This window comes from Biomphalaria glabrata, chromosome 5 (assembly GCF_947242115.1).
Source record: "Biomphalaria glabrata chromosome 5, xgBioGlab47.1, whole genome shotgun sequence".
Classification (NCBI taxonomy): Eukaryota; Metazoa; Mollusca; class Gastropoda; family Planorbidae; genus Biomphalaria; species Biomphalaria glabrata.
In genome coordinates this window covers 46,532,329-46,550,908 of record NC_074715.1, presented here as the reverse complement: position 1 = coordinate 46,550,908, position 18,580 = coordinate 46,532,329, and the positions used below count along the sequence as shown (strand labels likewise).

The window sequence follows — 18,580 nt, the reverse complement described above, 5'->3', positions numbered from 1 at the left end:
AATACAAGTAGTAGATTATTTCGCATTTAAAATGCTGGACCCTTTTCGCAAAGAAATAATTAATAAGATATTGATCTATCTTGATAAAGTGCTACATCTAAGTAAAATTTACGAACTACCTTGAACAATGTAGAGTAAATATTTTATTATTTTATTTATATACTAAAGATCAAACTTAATTAATCTTTGCGTTAATAATTTTCTATACTGCAGTGTAATTAATTCAGAATTAAAATTGATTGTAATTTATGATATACTTCCGGTTTACAAGATTTAACGTATTCATTAATATCGTAATTCGTAAATCATAGAATCATAGTAAAAGCGTAATAACCTTATAAATGTCTAGGTCTAATTAAAAATTTTAGATTGAAGAAAACGGCAATTTCAAGAATTGTTCTTAACCTGTCCTGTGACGCCATTGGCGTCACTACGACACTGTGACTAGGGTTGGTGTCACCCGGTGATGTTAGCTCAGAGGGTGTCACCCCCTCCCCCCCCCCCTCCCAACAACTGATCAACTTTCTGAGACTTTCTTATCTTATCTTAAATAATACAGACGTTACTTCAAAAAAGAAGATGATTACGTCCTACGCGTCATGCATTTAGTCATGCATATTAACCAATGACTTAAATTCTGCCAAGTCACTGGTTTTCCTGGCTAGCTCAGGCAACCCATTCCATGCTCTAATAGCACTAGGGAAGAAGGAGTATTTGTACAAATTTGTCCTAGCATATGGGACGAGGAATGTGCCTTTATCTTTGTGTCTTTCAGAGTATTTTATTAAATTTTGTTTTTGTATTTGAAGATTATGGTTCAGTGTTTTATGTATGATTGCTACTTTACTTTTGAGCCTTCTGTCCTGAAGGCTTTCTAAATTTAGTGATTTTACTAAAGGTGTTACTCTAGTCAAATGTGAATATTCGTTTGTTATGAATCGCACTGCTCTATTTTGTGTCTGTTCCAGTTTCTTAATGTTTTCTTGAGTTGAGGGGTCCCAAACGGAGGATGCATATTCTATTATTGGCCTAACCAAGGTTAAGTAACATTTTAGTTTTATGTTCTTATTTGATTTATAGAAATTTCTTTTAATAAATCCTAATGCTTTGTTTGATTTTTTGTAGTTTCATCAATATGTGGATTCCAATTTGGGATATCCAAATCATTCCCAATAACTGAATAACTTGAATAAGTAACTTAACTCTATATCTGAGGTCTAGAGTTTGTTCTTTTTAATTGAACCAATACACTATGACTATACAGAGAGCTGATTATCATTATTTACCTATTTTTATTGATTGTTACAACTTACTATACCCCTACTGACCTAGATCTATAATTAATAATATAATATTAATAATCTATATTCTATAATTTATTAATTTATATATATGTGTATGTCAATGTAAAAAATGAGTGTCAATTCTATTCTAGAAGTAGATGATGACAATGATTGAATGATCTAGATGATAGATCTTCTAGTATTATAATTTTTTTTTTTTTTTAAATCACAGACCCATTTGCCATTACTTGTTTATTTAATTATTAGATTTTAGATTCATTAGTTAGTTATATAGTCTTATAGAATATTTTACTCTGCAAGTTCATTAAATTTAGAAACAGACTTAATATTAACATCATCTGAATATATATATATATAATGTTTCTTTTGATTTAGTAGTGTTGATTACTCTAACTCTAGGCTAGACTTAGATCTTATGAAGATCTTCTATTCTATTCTGACTGCTATTACTATGGCTAGAGTCTACGGACATACCTTATAATTATGGATCTATTATATATATAAATATGTTTTTATTTTTTTTACTTTAAAAACTAAATCTAGTAAATTTTTATTTAGTTAGTCTCGATATATAACTAGATGGAGATCTATAGTAATCTAGAATAATCTAGATCTATATTAATTTTTTTTTATTATGCAAGAAATTCAAATATGCTTTAGCTTAAAAAAAAACTATTGACAAATTAGCATATATGTTTCATATTTTGCACATGACTAATTTATGGTAATCCACTAAGCAAGCAATGCTTTTATGAAAAAAAAAGGACTTTTATGTTTTTTTTTTGTTTTTTTTTTCCTGCTTTGTAACTTGCCTATAATAGAATAATGGACAACAACAAATACTTCTATATTTTCTTTGATTATATCATTACTAGGCATAAAGTCTTTGTGTACAATGACCTTGACCCCAGCTGAAGGTTGCTCAACATTACCAACATTGATTGTCAAATTGTGCAGGAAATTTCATGTTTTCCCTAATGAACGAACAACTATTCTCTCACAAGCTGATGATCTCCAAGTCTTACAGTATTGTCTAGCTTTCCACAACCACAAGGTAATTACCCTCCCAGCTTTTTAAAAAAAGACTTTTTTTTTTACGAGTACGTTTATCAGCAATGCTTGAACTTTAACTATATGATGTTGTCTGTTGTTTATTAAATATATATACATACAGTTTTTTTTTTTAAAGGAATAGGTGCCGGTACTCAGTAATGGATTGCTTAACTTTTAACTACTAATAACTTAATAATAAACATTAAAATACAAGAAAAGTAATAATTTTTCCCTTCATTGAAAAAGGTGCTGGTATGCCGTTCCTGTGCGTTCTTGTCACAAAAAAAGCACTGTATATATATATTAAGGATAGACAGAGCTTATTTTTTAGAAGACTCCCCCATTATACTTTGATCTTTTTCAGGTGAGCAATGATTTTATAGCAGACCCTAAAGAGGTGTTAGAGATGTTTGAGAACCTGAGACAATTTAACATCAAGAAAATTGAGCAGGCTATTGAGAAATATAATGTCAGCGCTTTTGGGGAAAACTGTTCTGATTGCTCAGCAGGTAGCATGCTTTCTGGTGCTGATGGTGTGCCTGTCTCTTTGGAGGATTCTACAGTTGGTCCAGATGTCTCTAATGAATTGGAGATGGCTGACAAGAATAGAGAAGCCCACGTCTTTGGCATTTACCAGGAGTACAAGAAAAACAGTAATCACTGGTCAGTTCTTGATGTTTTTTTACACTTTGTTCAAGTAATTACAGACTGTCAGGCTGATCTGCGCCTGGCTTTGAAAACTAATGCAGAAATTGATGATTTAGAGCTGGATGTGACCGAATTTATTTCTGTGCAGGTAAAAATTTTCACTTTTTTTTAATGCAATTATATATCATTAATAATATGTTTTGGTTTTTGTTTAGATTTGTTACCTGTCATTAGGTTTTTGTTGGTTAATAAATGAATACTATACATTTTTTAGTTTTGAATACTGAACATTCAATCAAGTAGAAAGCTTAACATTGGATACAATTTATTTTTATATTTTTTATTCTTTTATATTTTATAAAATACCACAAGTCTGCTTTCTAACAAAACATCACTTAAACAAAAAATATCTGTATTTTTTAAATTTTTAAAATGTTATTTGATCTTAGCATTTTTGCTCTTTTGTTAACTACTTCAATTTTTAGAACATTAACTGTTTGTGGTCAGCACATGAATTCTGTAAATTATTATTTACATTTTCATGCAGGCCAAAATATTGGATGTTTTAAAATCGATGAAAGAACCTGCAAGTCAACCAATGAAAGTTGCTTCTGTTGATGATGCTCTATCCAATGTTCCAAGTACTCTGCCCATTAGTCCTTCCATAATAAAAACACCAAGCAGTCCAAGACAAAGCACATCACCTGTGCCTAATGAAGTACCCAGCACTCCAACCAACACACAAGTTTTAAGACAAAGCACATCACCTGTGCCTAATGAAGTACCCAGCACTCCAACCAACACACAAGTTTTAAGACAAAGCACATCACCTGTGCCTAATGAAGTACCCAGCACTCCAACCAACACACAAGTTTTAAGACAAAGCACATCACCTGTGCCTAATGAAGTACCCAGCACTCCAACCAACACACAAGTTCTATGCTCTCATAGTCAAAGCATTTCACCAGCTAATATACTACCTAGAACTCCATATTCACCATCACAGAGGAAAGAGTTGCAAAAGGTATGCATATTATATACCCTATTAATCATTTTTAACAGCTTCCATGGTACTAGTTAGCACAATGAGAAGTAAGTAACATTTTTCATAATAGAAAAGGATACCTTTGGTTATATTTCTGTCCTTGATATCATGCTTTGCTACAGGTCATAGATAATAGGAAGCATTTTTTAAACTTAGTCCAACCTTTAATATATCAGGCACATATATCATTTTGTCAACGTAATCTTTTAGATGTTATAGGTTTAAATGTCAGCTTCTTGAATAATAGTTTTGTTTCTTCCACAGTTGCTGGTGCAAGACATTTTCAGATCATACTTGCATCTGCTGGTGAACTCGAGAAGTCAATTAGCCTTTGCTCGTGTCTTCAATATTCCTGAGAGAGAGCTGGATCACATGGCCTTCACACATTTAAAGCATGAAGCTTCGAGGTCTGGACTTTCATTGTACCAGGTACATTTTATGGTGTCCATATTTAGGGTGTGCTGCCACACTAATTTTTAGTCATCTAGTATTGTAGTTCTTCTTGTGGAAATAACTTTTAAATAGGCATTACATTTAATTAAATTTTATGTAAAAAAAAAAATACTTTTTTTCTTATTGACATTAATATCACAAAGAAATAAAAATATTTATATTAAATATAAAAATAATTTACCATAAAAAAACTTATTCTGTTGTTTCTTCATTTTGTTGTTCAAACTTATTTTTCTTTTTGCATTGAAATTGTCAATGTCTAAACATTTTAGTATTAATTATTTGTATTGCGCAGACATTGTCTTCGTATATGAGACGTATCCATCTTGGTGGAAGCGGATATGCCCCATCACAGGATAATCCACTGATGCAGTATGTGAAAGGTCTGGGAATGTTGTTAGACTTAACACAGAAACTTCAGACAGTTGTAGAGGAAGAGTTGGACCTCCAGTAAGTAAGAAATTGGCTCAAGATTTTTCCAACCATTTTAAAAAAAAAATTTATCCATGGTTTATCTTGAGCTAAAGTAGTATTCATTGTGATTGCTTTCAAGTTTCATGAGATAGTCTTATACATTTTTCTCTGTCCTGTGTATTGCTTACCAAAAATTTTTTTTCTGAACCGGTTTTATGAAAAAACAAAATTCAATCTCAGGCTACTGTACTTTCAACTATTCAGCTTTCATATTTCTATTTTTCATGGATTTTGCTAATGAAATGTATTTCTCTTTTTTATCTACTTGGAATATAATTTTCTATTTGCCCCTTCAGGAAAAAGCTGATATTGATTTGTGCTGTCTTATCTTATCTTATCTTATATAATACAGACGTTACTTCAAAAAAGAAGATGATTACGTCCTACGTGTCATGCATTTAGTCATGCATATTAACCAATGACTTAAATTCTGCCAAGTCACTGGTTTTCCTGGCTAGCTCAGGCAACCCATTCCATGCTCTAATAGCACTAGGGAAGAAGGAGCATTTGTACAAATTCGTCCTAGCATATGGGACGAGGAATGTGCCTTTATCTTTGTGTCTTTCAGAGTATTTTATTAAATTCTGTTTTTGTATTTGAAGATTATGGTTCAGTGTTTTATGTATAATTGCTACTTTATTTTTGAGTCGTCTGTCCTGAAGGCTTTCTAAATTTAGTGATTTTACTAAAGGTGTTACTCTAGTCAAATGTGAATATTCGTTTGTTATGAATCGCACTGCTCTATTTTGTGTCTGTTCTAGTTTCTTAATGTTTTCTTGAGTTGAGGGGTCCCAAAATTGCTTTTGAAAATTCACTTTCACCATTGTCTGTATCATGCCGTGCTTAAAGGCTCAAAGTACTGGCCATTTTTTATATTCTAATAGCACATTTTTTGTTCGAAAATAATGGAAATGATTTATTTAAATCTGAAAAAGTTTTTACACACACATTAATCATTTTTTAAACAAGAATTTAAATTCTATGGTATAGCTAATTAAAGTGTTCAAAGAAATATTTACATGCTAGTACTGCTGCTTCTTTTGATTTTCTGATTTAACTGTAACTTAATACCTATTATATAGATTCAAGTTAAAACATTTTTTTAAACAGGATTTTCAAAGCCAGTTTGTTTAATTTCTATTGGTTCATTTGAATTTTGTGTGATTTTTGTAATGTAATCATCAGGATTCACCTATGACTTAAAAAACTTTCTTTATTATCCTTTTTTTTTTTCTTAAAGATCTGCTTGTCGACGTATTGTCAATATCATAAAAGTTAACCTTTCTCGCTGCAAAAGTGGAAAATTTCCAAGAACTTTGGTTGATCCAGAAGCTGACATCATCTTAAATAAATTACTAGCAGCCAAACAAGAACTTGAGAAATGTAAGGAAAGCAGTCCAGTGAGAGTATGTATACATGTATTTAACATTTTTAAAAAGTTTATGTAGATACATTTTTTTTCTAGATCTAGGTTTTGGTGTTGTATAACTTTTTTTTTTTTGTAATTTTTGTTTTTATAATTTAATTGCATATATTTTATTTTTAGGCTATTCAACAGTGATGTAATTTTTTTTTACCTTCAACAATTCACTATTAATTTAGCCTATCAATTCTGGTGGCAGTGTTCTGGGCCGGCAGTGTATGCGCGTGATTCAAGCATTTTTGGACCAGTCTGCACTGAGCATCTCTGAACTTGATCACCACTTGATGTCAGACATCCAGATTTCATCCCAGTCACCCACTCGTATTCCCTGTCTGCTTACCCAGTTTAGGTGAGGGTCAGAGAGTTCAGTTTTTGTACACTAGCTGTAATATAAGGGAAATAGTTTATATATACTTGTACTTCATCAATTGTGGTTTATAAGCAGCAATCAGATAATGAACACTATATATTAAGGTGTAGTTTTAAAATCTTGCAATTTGCCTTTGTCATAGGAAATTTGTATATCCAGAGTCTAATGAAGTTTGTGAGAGATTGTAGATCATGGAGCTGTTCATTATTCAGTCTTAATAATACACTTTTATATGATTTCTGTATGTGTTTGTCTCTCGTACAACTTTAAATTATTTATCTTGATCCTATGCTGAGGATTGACAAGTATATATGAATGCCTATTGGCTATTTTTATTCTGACTAGACATGGGCTTAAATAACTAATTCTCAATCTGAATTTTATCTAATCTTACGTTTTGCATTGTTAGTATTCTTTATAATGTTTTTTTTTTTTTTTTTTTTGTGTGTGTTTTTCCAGGTCACCTGCAATTGTTGACTTAGACAGCGACCAGCCTGAGGTTTCTACCAGTAACTTTAAGAGGACTACAAATCTGTGCAAGAAACAGTTTGTAAGTAGTATTGCATCTTTAATTTATTAGTGTTGTTTTATTTCAGGCATTTGCAATGATAGCCACTGATGTGTAGGGTCACCTACCAGTTTATGAAAGTGTTAGTTTGACAGTACAATCGCTATCTCACTTATGCTTTTTAACTTTATGCTAAAGGATCAGGATTATTTTTACTTTGTACACACAATTTAATCCTTGGCCTGTTTCATTAGATACAGAAATATTTTTTTCTACTTAAGATAGTTCTTGTCCCTTATTGGATGTCAGTGAATGGATGTCAGTGAATGACATCCGACTTGTTTCAAACCTCAGGTCATCGATTCCACAATCCAAATAGTGCACATTTTGAGCATCGTTTGTTTTTGGGAGGTTAATGATACACTATTGAAGAATACCAATCAATCTGACTGACAAACTATAATTTACAAACTCACTGAGCCCTTTTTAAAAACAAAGCCAGCTGAAACAATATATTTTTGTACTGTACTATCTAACTTTTAAAATATTTTCTTGCCAATAGGTTTCTTGTGCACTATATTTAGAAACGGATAAAATACCAGATGAGTTGATGATGTCACAGGCCACACTCAGCACCATTGATGTTATTCCGAGGTATGAATTAGAAACCTTTGTTATATCATCATGACCTTATCATATAAGATCATATAAGATTTTATATAATCATTGAAATCCATAAATTCTTAAATGTTTCAAACAAAATGAAAATATTATCTAACAGGAAATATGATTAAATGTGAAAAGTCTTAAAAATAGTTTGTGTAAAAGGTTTGAAATTAGTGTAGTCATTTTTAAATGTAGATACTCTAGACTTAATAATTTAACATTTCATATTTTATCTTTATAAGTTTAATTAAGTTTCTCTAATTTTTTTTTTGCAATTGTTTTTTGTTCTAATGTGTTCCAGTAAAACAATTGTGCAGTCTGGGGAAAAAGGGACGCTGGACAATAAGTCATCTTTCACTCACAATTCTAATTCTTTACCATTGTTGGGCAAAGTTACCAAGCTAAAAGGAAACAAAAGAAGTCACATGGCTGTTGCTGGTCAAGAAAATCTGGTCACAGTTCCTGCCCTTGCAGAGGAAGTCAAATCCAAGCAGCAGAATACAGCTCTAAGCTCACCAAAGTCTTCCAAATCAGGAGCTGCTCAGTTTAAAAAGGGGAATCCTAAAAGCTCTTGTAGGAGGCGGCTAATGCCACAGGTGAAAGGTCAGGCAAAAATTACAGGATTTTTTAGGATGTAAAATAGGGTTACATGTTTATTTTTTTATATATTTTTTTAATGATAAATAGGAAGAACTTTTTGCTTTAATTTGAGTTTGCTAATTATAGAAAGTTATATCAGGATTGTGTAAATTGTAAATGAACATTTTTTGATACGAAAGAGCTATTTTCTTCTTACTGTACCCATGAGGGTATGTGTACCACACTTTTGGAAACACTGCCGCATAAGAATATTCCAATGTTTAATCTAACTATTTATTAAACTCTGCCTTGAAATGTTTGTTTTTGAGTGCACAGAAATAAGAATTTTACTTTGAGAATATTATGTTACTCTTTCACCATGAGACCACATAGCATGGTCGTTTTTTTTTTTCTTTTAGTTTTTTTTTTATATTTACTTTTGTAGAAATTTAAAAGGTTGTGACTATTGAATTGTGTGACATGTAACATATAATAGCAGCACTAGAGTAAATTAGTCTAACTTAGTGATGCTAATATATGATATATATAATAACCAGAATATTTATTTATTTAATATTAATTAATTAATTAATCTTTCGTTGTGGCACATAAGCTTCAGCTTATTATTTAGCTATTTATTGTAAATGAAGTTTGGGTTTTATTTATTCAACTGTATGTGTTTTTTTGTTGTTTTTTTTGTAACCTACTTTTTCAGTCTTGGTAATAGCACCTATAAACTTTGTTTTGTAATATTGACAAGACCTCCAAACTCATGATTGGATACTAGTCTTGTAAATGTTTTATGTATTTTGGGATTGATTAATTTTTTTTTTATTTCATTAACACATTTTATGTAACAAACTCAAAAACAAAGACAAAAACTTAAAAGACAATGCTATGATCTACTTTTAGTCATTGTACATCAGGAAGTCAATATTTTTGTCATAATTTCAATGTATGAAGTGTTTTTTTTTCTCTCCCTTATATTTTGCTCTATTGGGACACTGGTTTGACTAGTGTTGGTCCTGCCCACAGGGCCAGCACTGCTGTCTTCTCCCAGGTATAGGATCAGGACCTTTTACATCATGTGGTCCTCGTATTTGATGTGAATGTAGTGTGGGACCTCTGTCCCTCAACTAATTTTAAGCCATGTGGTCCATTTGTCAGATTTCCTGAGTTTAATGGGAACTTCTGTCTTCCATCGTTCATCAGCGAAGGACTCAAAGATTTTATTATTTTACTTTCAAGGATAGCGGGTACTACCCAATGTAAAGTTATTTTGTTTTTTTCGTTCTCTATCGTGAAGATCTTGACTTTGAGGGTCTCTTGTCCCAAAGGACTTTCCAGTATATGTGTCTCACCCTTGCGCTGGTTGGGACTAGGAACCAAACAAGTGGGCTCTCAAACCTATAAAGAGAACCCACTTCATCCAGATTCAGGTTTAAAATGGTCTTGAGGCTTGCCATTGTGGCTTTGATGGCTCCTTAGCATGCCAATTTAAATAGCAAAGTGACCGAAGGGGGAACCAGGCTACCTTCCAGATCTTTTTCTCGACAGAGAATGTATTTATATATTTATAAAGGAATCCAATGAATTCAAATAGAAGTCAAGGAAATTAAAGAAATAATGGACATTATACTCTTTACCTCCTACACGTTTCACTAGTTAGGTTTGTAATAGACCCACTAAAGACAACTCTAATCGATATTATCACATTTCATTATTAGTTTGACATTCTTATCCTTCACTCCAGCATCCTGTTGTCTATCTGACCCATTTCCACACAGTCCTGACTACACACTTTCTTAGCTGTCCACTCATCCATGTACAATAAAGGTCAACTGGTTTTTCCATACACAGTCACTCAAAACAAGCACACTATCACAAGGTTTGGCTTAATACATTAGATGGAAGCTCTGTGACACCTGCCTGGTAGTAGACCAATTTTTATGGAATTATCTTATTATTTATCATAATAGCCGTCCTAAAAATGGTAGAGCTGTGCTTGTATATCTTAATAAAATGACTAGACTTTGCTAGCAATGGTATCCCACCAATCTTTTGAATAGTAAAGAGGATTACTATTCCAAATCCATACAATCCCTCAATTTTAATTCTGTCTACTATTTTCAGATTAAGTGAAGAATTATTTTTACTTACCCTACCTTATGATTTGCTTTTATTAATTTTAGACCCATTGGTCACAAACTGCTTCTATATTTAGGTTGCCTTGGGTTGTTGTCAAGGGGTTGAATCGCTGGCGAGCAACTCCAAGCCCCAGTTCAGTCTATTTGTGGCATGAATTTGGAACCTCCAACGTATATACATCAGAAGTGATAAAAAGGAAAACAATATTTATATACCTACAGCAATCTGAAATCAAAACACTCCAAGTACTTCACCTCGTTCAAAGTCTGCTACCCAGCTTCAACTCCAACAGCTTTTTTAAGGTTCTAGCTCTCTCTCCAAGCGGGACCATGCGGTATAGAAGACCTCAACACTGACCTGACTTTACAGGTCACAACCTGTGGGCAGTTTAGACCAATAGCTTGTTGCCACATCCACCGTTGTAAGCATTATGCATCTGTATTCGAATCATTTTGTGAGCTAGCTCAATATGGCTTGAGTCTACTTGTATTGGACATTTATTTAAACTGTGACCAACATGTAAATTAAATGTATCTTGATTTTATGCTGAATGGTATAAACCTTTTAAATGTTTCAACTTTCTTGTCTTCTTCTAAAACAAATGTCTTAGATGTTTCACAGTCAATCTATCAAATGAATTTTAAACGCTAATTAGCCATATGTAGTTTCGTTATAGTGCGGTGGTGCGCAGCCATAGACCTACTGCAAGATAGGGTTATAACATTGCTCCTTCCTATGTCTATTCGTCTCAAAATGACTCTGTCCCGCCCTCCTCTTCACAATATTGGTACAACTGATCGACATGTACCATCTTGCATTTAGTTCGAGGGCCCCTCTGGGTACGGTATACTACGTCGTTGATCCGTTTCAAAATCCGATATGGGTCATCCCAATCCTTTTGTAAATTGGCGATCTTACCTTCAATCTCTTTGTTAGTACAGCCAAACGAGATCATGTTCTACAAATCCAGTAGAATTGGCTCTTCTATCATACCTGGTTTTCATGAGGTCACTACTGTCCTTATCCCATTTCTGACACCAGTGTAATGATCAAATGTTGGCAACTCAACGAATACAGGTCTTTATTAACATGACATCACAAACACAGAGCATATAACAGAGTCTTTAGCATAGCTTCTCCATCAGCTCTAGACTTGGGCGAAACTCGTTTGCTTCTTCTCTCTAATGTCAACATAGCTCTCTAGACTGTTCATTTCTTATAAAATAAGATAAGATAACTTTTATTGCTCCAATCATATGGAAATTCGGTTTCATTACAATTGACAACCTCAGCGTAAATACTGTACAGAAACAGTATAGATGAACATACGAACGACATTCACACACGAAAAACACATACACACTCATAACCAGTGCTTTATAAATAGACTTCTATGTACTTCTCGATGACGATAGAATGTTTAATTTTTAATGTTGGTGATCCAGGGTCTATTATTACTGAATGTTATAATTTTCTTCTTTGGTACAATCATGTGTTCACAGACTCGAACTCATCCTCTACGACCTCGTTTGTTTCGCTTTGTCTGTGTGTTGATGGGCTCATGGCGGTTTGTTATGTATCGGCCATTTGTTTCCAAGATGGCGGGTGTGTACATTGATTCATTGATGATCATATTATTTATGCTATCCACCGAAACACTAGTTTTTAACATGCAACTAATAAAATAGTCCATAAAAATAGAAACACGTTTATTCCCTGAAACACAATACACAATATGAAAGGAATAATTTTAAAAAATGCTGATTATGTCGCAATGTAATCAGGTCGCCTGTCTAACAGTGCGCTGGTACGCACCGTATGAGTCCTTGTAGGAGCAGGATTATTACAATATGATAAAATACTGCACTTTTCCTTAATATTCAGATTCTAACAAATGTGGACATCCTGCCATTATGTGCACACTCGATTCTCCTTTATTTTCATAACTATCAAGTGTAAGGATCTGCCTTTCTTAAGTCCTGATAAACTCGTTTTGTATTGCGTCTTCTGTTTCTAGGAAGAGGTTTGCAACTCTTAACAACATCCCTATTAAGTATGCTGCCTCTCAGATCTTTTTCATTGTAACAAAGTTGTTAATTTTTCCTAGCCATACTTTTTTCCCTTGGTAAATGTCATGGGTCATATCATTGAAACCTGTTTAGACATTGGTCTTTTTCAGGTTTAGTAGAAATCATTTAGTATCGTAATTGCCAAGGAGACAAAATCAGTTATAAATAAGTTTCTAGTTCAACTGGAATATAACTGTTACAACACAAGACACTTGTCTCTGAATTATTTAAATTATTTTTTTTAAATTTTCATTGCATACTCTTTCTTCAGCTTTCTCCAATGTATGAATATCTCAGTTATATCAATAAATACAATGTCTTTCCATAATATTTCGACTTCCTCTCTACCATCATGCCACATTCGCACCACGCGCGCACCGACTATATAAATACCTCTATGTAGTTTATTATAATTGTCTTACCTTACGCTAGACTTATCAAGTCTGATAGTTTTAGAGGGATACTAGGGATCAAAAGTCACCTTTACCACCATCTTTACCACCACCTGTTGAAAGGCAGGTTTCGATTACGTTCTTGTGGAGGGACTAGACTTAGGTCTCGTGCTATTACTAGAGACTAGTGTTCTCAATAGGGCAATGAAACTTTCACGGTTTTGGGGGGCTTCACATTTCTTATAAGAATGATTGATGCGCCAACCCGATAGTGTTGAGGAAAGCCTTGTGACTTAGACTGTGGATAAATTCTGTGCACAGCGTCATCGATCTCCACAACTGTGTTCACAGAAATATAAGTTTTTGTTTCTGATGCAAAAACATTTAGACTTGTGTTGATCGTTTCATTATTTGGTGTCCGAATGGCTCTCCGTAAACTAGGATGCGTCCTCTACGTGAAGGTTTCCAATATCCGGGTATATATTCTTGTGCAAAGTTTGAACCAGGCGACTGTCAGATTTAAGGATCTCTGTGCTGCTCCTCTTGCCATGTGATTATTAAGATCCATCGGAGGCAGCGCAACTGGGATACATTTAGTTTTCTCTCTTTTGCTTTTCATAGGTAGTCCATTGTTACGTTCTTTTCTAAGATGAGACTCTTTGAACTAAAACAACAACGTCATCGTTTAGAACTCATTTAATTTCCATGAACACTCGAACACTATTTGGTTTCTATCTCTTCATTTTGGTTCTCCTCTCCTTTCTACAAGCATTCGCACCGTTTCACATTTACACTAACATGCGCACGTAACACCCCCCTTGTTCAACAAGTTCGATGTACATCGAACGTCCAAAATACAAATCACCAAATAAATCCTCAGACTATTCTAATTTTTAAAAGAATTATACATTCTCTCTAACATATAGCACCATAATGTAATACAACACAAAATCATACACTATGCCATGTTATTAACAATACAATTCTAACATTGGATAACATTTATATTCATCAATAGTGACAGTAACCATCACAATAATAACTATTATTATGGACAATTGAAACAACTTCTGTCAACATATATCTATATGTAAACAGTCAATACTCCAAGTCATCGAAATAATTTCACAGTTCTCCTAATCAAATGTACATACAACTAGTCACAAAAACCGATTTACGAAAAAAAAACAATCCTCCGTTGAAAAATCCGCGATCAAAACTAAAGTCTCTTAACACATTTTTCCTTAGTCAAGGTCATTTACGCCCAACAGCATAAACAACAAACACCCTACTTTGCACGTGGAAACAAAAAAAATGGTTAGTCAGGGAGGAACAGGGTTACAACAATGGTATGCCAAATAGACATGTTTCACATTTCATTAACACCATTCACCACAATCCATATCTGCTCACTTAGTATTGTTGTGCACACTTACACTTTGTCATTTCTCTATGGAATATCTATGACACTCAGTGCCAGAATTTTTCTCACAAATGTGAATCCAATAAAATAGTTTTGTTCTTAACAGAATGTAAGTAGTTATTATATACTCTACACTTTCCTATTTCTCTGCTACAACATTTTCTTTCCCTGGTATTGTCCTGACCTCAAATGTATAGTCCATCAGTTGTAATGCCCACCCAGCATTTCTATTGTTACCACATTTATTTAAATTAATGAATGCCAATGGAGCATGATCAGTCCACAATTGAAATTTAGCCCCCATCAGATAAAAACTTAGCTTTGTTATGCACCAAACAATGGCCAGTCCCTCTTTTTCAATAGTTGCATAGTGTTAAGGCCTCCGCGCGGTGTTGATTCTTGGCAATCTGTCTAGTGTAGATCTGACTGGAAGTAACGCTGAACTCAACTACTTCAGTAACACCGGCGAAAGGCCGAAACAATCAAATATGTAGTCGACGCTGATATGTTGTTCTACAAATATGTTTAATACTCAAGAAGGGAATCGTCCGATGTCAATTATGTCGTACTCAAGTCTACTACTCTACAAGAAGCGTCTTCCTTTTAGCGTCACTTAGAGCGTTCTTCTTTTTTAAAGATCTGTCACGTCACTTGTCGCTAATTAAAACTTTCCCCTTATTCCCGAAACAAATAACTAATTCCTAATCATGTCATAACAATAGTTTAACTTCGGTGGACAACCTGTAAAGTTTTAAAGAGGCCATTTCTGTTGACTGGATCGTAGACCTTAGTCCGGTCAACGAAAGCTATGTATAAAGGCATCCTTTGTTCTCTGCACTTTTACTGTAGCTGACGGATGGAGATTAGCATGTCGATTGTGGATCTCCCTGAGTAAAAGCCACACTGGGATTCTGCATTGCCTGTCTAGCCCTAGCATTCTTTTGTTTCCAATATTTAGTACCCACTGAGGGTGGGACATTGCTGTTGCTGGTTCTCGGGCAGATCACTGATTTAACTAAATTATTTTGTGATGCTGGACTTGATAACTCATTTTAGATAACTTACTGAATACAAAACCACAAAAAAATAAATTGCACCAGAGATTGCTTCGAATTAAAACTTAAAGCTAATAAAGAGGGACAGTCCAAATGTTCACATCGCTATAATATCGTAAGTCCAAAATGTTCTCTGGTACTACTCGCAAAGCATTTTGCGTTGGCCTAGCAATGGTCGGAATCGCTATACGCGTTTCCTTTCTTTAATCAAAACTAAAATGGGCTGCTTCATTGCAGGATGTCCCTTCTGCTAATGGTGTCTGGACAGAAGATGTGAAGGATTTTACAAAGCAAACAAAAATAGTGCTTTTCTGATGCATCAGGTGTTCTCAGCTATATCTCAGTTCTATATTTATCATATAGCAAATTTTGAATAAAAATGTGATTTTTTTGTTGACAAAGAAATCTCACTTGAGCTGTATGATATATGGGTCAACATTACAGTATGTCTCTTACAATATTGTATATTATTTTGCATTTTAGTGATTTGCAGAATTTCACGTTTTATCTTAACAATTATTTAGTGCAAAAGACTTAAATATTTGTAGAGTTTTAAGCAAATGTAATGCATTTTTTTAGAATATAATGTAAGATGGTTCTTTTTTTTTTATGGGACCTTCATATATAAACATTTTTTCTAACATAGTATTGTTAAGGCTTCCGCGCGGTGTTGATTCTTGGAAATATATCTAGTGTAGATCTGACTGGAAGTAACGCTGAACTACTTCAGTAACACCGGCGAAAGGCCGAAACAATCAAATATGTAGTCGACGCTGATGTTGTTTTACAAATATATTTAATAATCAAGAAGGGAATCGTCCGATGTCAGCTATGTCCGTAAATCCGTATATCTATTGTACTGCTCTACAAGAAGCGTCTTCTTTTAGCGTCATTTAGATCGTTCTTCTTTTTTATCCAACTTTACGTCATCGTCGCTAAGTAAAACTTTACCCTATTCCCGAAACAAATAACTAATTCCTAATCATGTCATAACAGTATGTAAATGCATTTTCTCCCTGACAATTAAAATTATCATTATGACTGGTATTATGAAATAAAAAGTAAAGAGTTATGTTAAAAAACAATTATTTGGAAGCTCTTAAACATCATTCAATAAATGACATAATATACTGAAGAAATGATTAAAGAGTGCAGTATATTTGACACACAGAATGACCTAAAATCATCTCTAATATTACAAAATAACTTATATTTTTTTTTAAATATAGAACAACGATTTCTAACTGCATTTTAACATTACGTAGCTTTCTTACTACTGGTATTGAAAAGTAATTTAACTATTATTTAATACAATACAACAAACTTGACCACCATTTTATTAACTCACACTCTTTCTCTGTCACTTCCATGCCTTTTGTAAGCAGACATTAACACTATCAACTATTCATAATGCTTTAGCCTCTTTATTGAAGTATTCTCCCATAATGAAGAATAGGGAATTACAAACATTATTTTCTAAGACTCACATAAAACGTCACATAAAAATAATTGTTGTTCTTTGCATCATAAATAGGAGGTGCAGTAGCTGAGTGATAAGCGCTTGGCTTTTGAATCGGGGGTTCTGGCTAGCTCAGGGAACCTATTCCATGCTCTAATAGCACTAGCACTAGGGAAGAATGATCATTTGTATAAATTTGTCCTAGCCATTGGAACGAGGAATGTTCCTTTATCTTTGTGTCTTTCTGAGTACTTTATTAAATGTATATATATGTATGTGCCAAGTACATGTCAATGATAAAGAAGCGTATTATATGTGGTGTATTTTAGGGGTGATATGCTTTAAAACATTTATCATTATTAATACATTTTTGAAATGGTGACAGTCTTAGGTTTTAATTATGTTTTTTTTTTTAAATGCAAGTACATGAACACGTGATTATGTTGTCATAAATAAACTTTGTTTTGCCACTCATTTACTTTTGTGTTATTTCATTCGTGGACATTTGATTTGGACAATTCCTGCACTACGGATCATTTTTTCATTTCTTATTCGTCAATTTTTGAAAAACTTACAAATATTTAAAACTGAGGAGGGGGTGTGGTGGCTGAGTGGTCAATCACTTAGCTTTCTTAAATGAGTGGGTTTGGGTTCGAAGAATGGGATTTTTAGCCTGTCCATCCAGCTCTAATGGATTCCTGACAGTTGGGGAAAAGTAAAGTGCTGGCCACACGACACCCTCGTTAACCTTGGGCCTCAAAAACAGATGGAATTAGATCATCTGCTCATAGCTCGAAATGTCTTAAAGGGAAACTTTACTACATTGAGGACCAATATTCTAAACCAGTGATGCCCAAAATACGGCCCGCGGGCCACACCCGGCCCGCGACGTGGTTCTATCCGGCCCGTTGAAACGTCAGAACAAAGTGTAGAAAATCCCCCCCCCCTCCACCTTTTTTTCCGTAATTAAAAAAAAAAGGTTGAAAAATGCATCTTTACCTACTTTAGGAGCCTCACTATTAACCTTTAACACTTGTGCGTTTCTGAAATGGGACTCGTGAATGTAGAATCTACCAGGAAAAGTGAATGGATCTTTACTGTATTGTGGAACAAAATAATAAGCTTACCATAAACCAACATATTTAATTTGTAAAGCATTATAAAACAAATCTGGCGTCATTCGAATAAAAAGATTGTTGAACTACGTTTAGATATTAGAAAATTAATGTGAATATTTACCAAAAAGAGTCAAGAATATGAGTCGTTGGTCAAGCTAGCTACACTGTCGCTCATGTTTTAGGAGAGAAATGAAGCCGTTTTCTGACGCATGAAAAATAAAAAAAAAGATAATAATTTCCCTTTAATAAATGTAAGGGCTAGATCCACGGGTTTCTAATCAAATAGTTTCAGGTCAATTTCATTTCGTTTTTGTACCTTTCCGTTTATGTGGCCCGCGACACCAGTGTCGGAAATTAAAATGGCCCGCAGGTCGATTTATGTTGGGCATCACT

The 18,580-nt window shown here is 33.7% G+C and overlaps 1 protein-coding gene across 2 annotated transcripts; it reads left to right on the top strand.

Annotated features, from left to right (window-relative positions):
• Nucleotides 1-266: 266 nt before the first annotated feature.
• Nucleotides 267-17,543, top strand: LOC106066633 (PCNA-interacting partner-like). Of its 2 annotated transcripts, none has more exons than XM_056031024.1 (11): nucleotides 267-326; nucleotides 2,180-2,358; nucleotides 2,722-3,153; nucleotides 3,553-4,029; nucleotides 4,315-4,479; nucleotides 4,799-4,953; nucleotides 6,218-6,383; nucleotides 6,580-6,749; nucleotides 7,230-7,320; nucleotides 7,841-7,932; nucleotides 8,246-17,543. In XM_056031024.1, exons 2-11 carry the CDS (start codon nucleotides 2,200-2,202, stop codon nucleotides 8,580-8,582), a joined length of 2,244 nt encoding a protein of 747 aa, XP_055886999.1. In that variant the 5' UTR covers nucleotides 267-326; nucleotides 2,180-2,199; the 3' UTR covers nucleotides 8,583-17,543. The 2 variants fall into 2 exon arrangements, with proteins under 2 accessions (XP_055886999.1, XP_055886998.1); XM_056031023.1 differs by lacking the exon at nucleotides 267-326 and adding an exon at nucleotides 1,128-1,215.
• The last annotated feature ends 1,037 nt before the right edge of the window (nucleotides 17,544-18,580 follow it).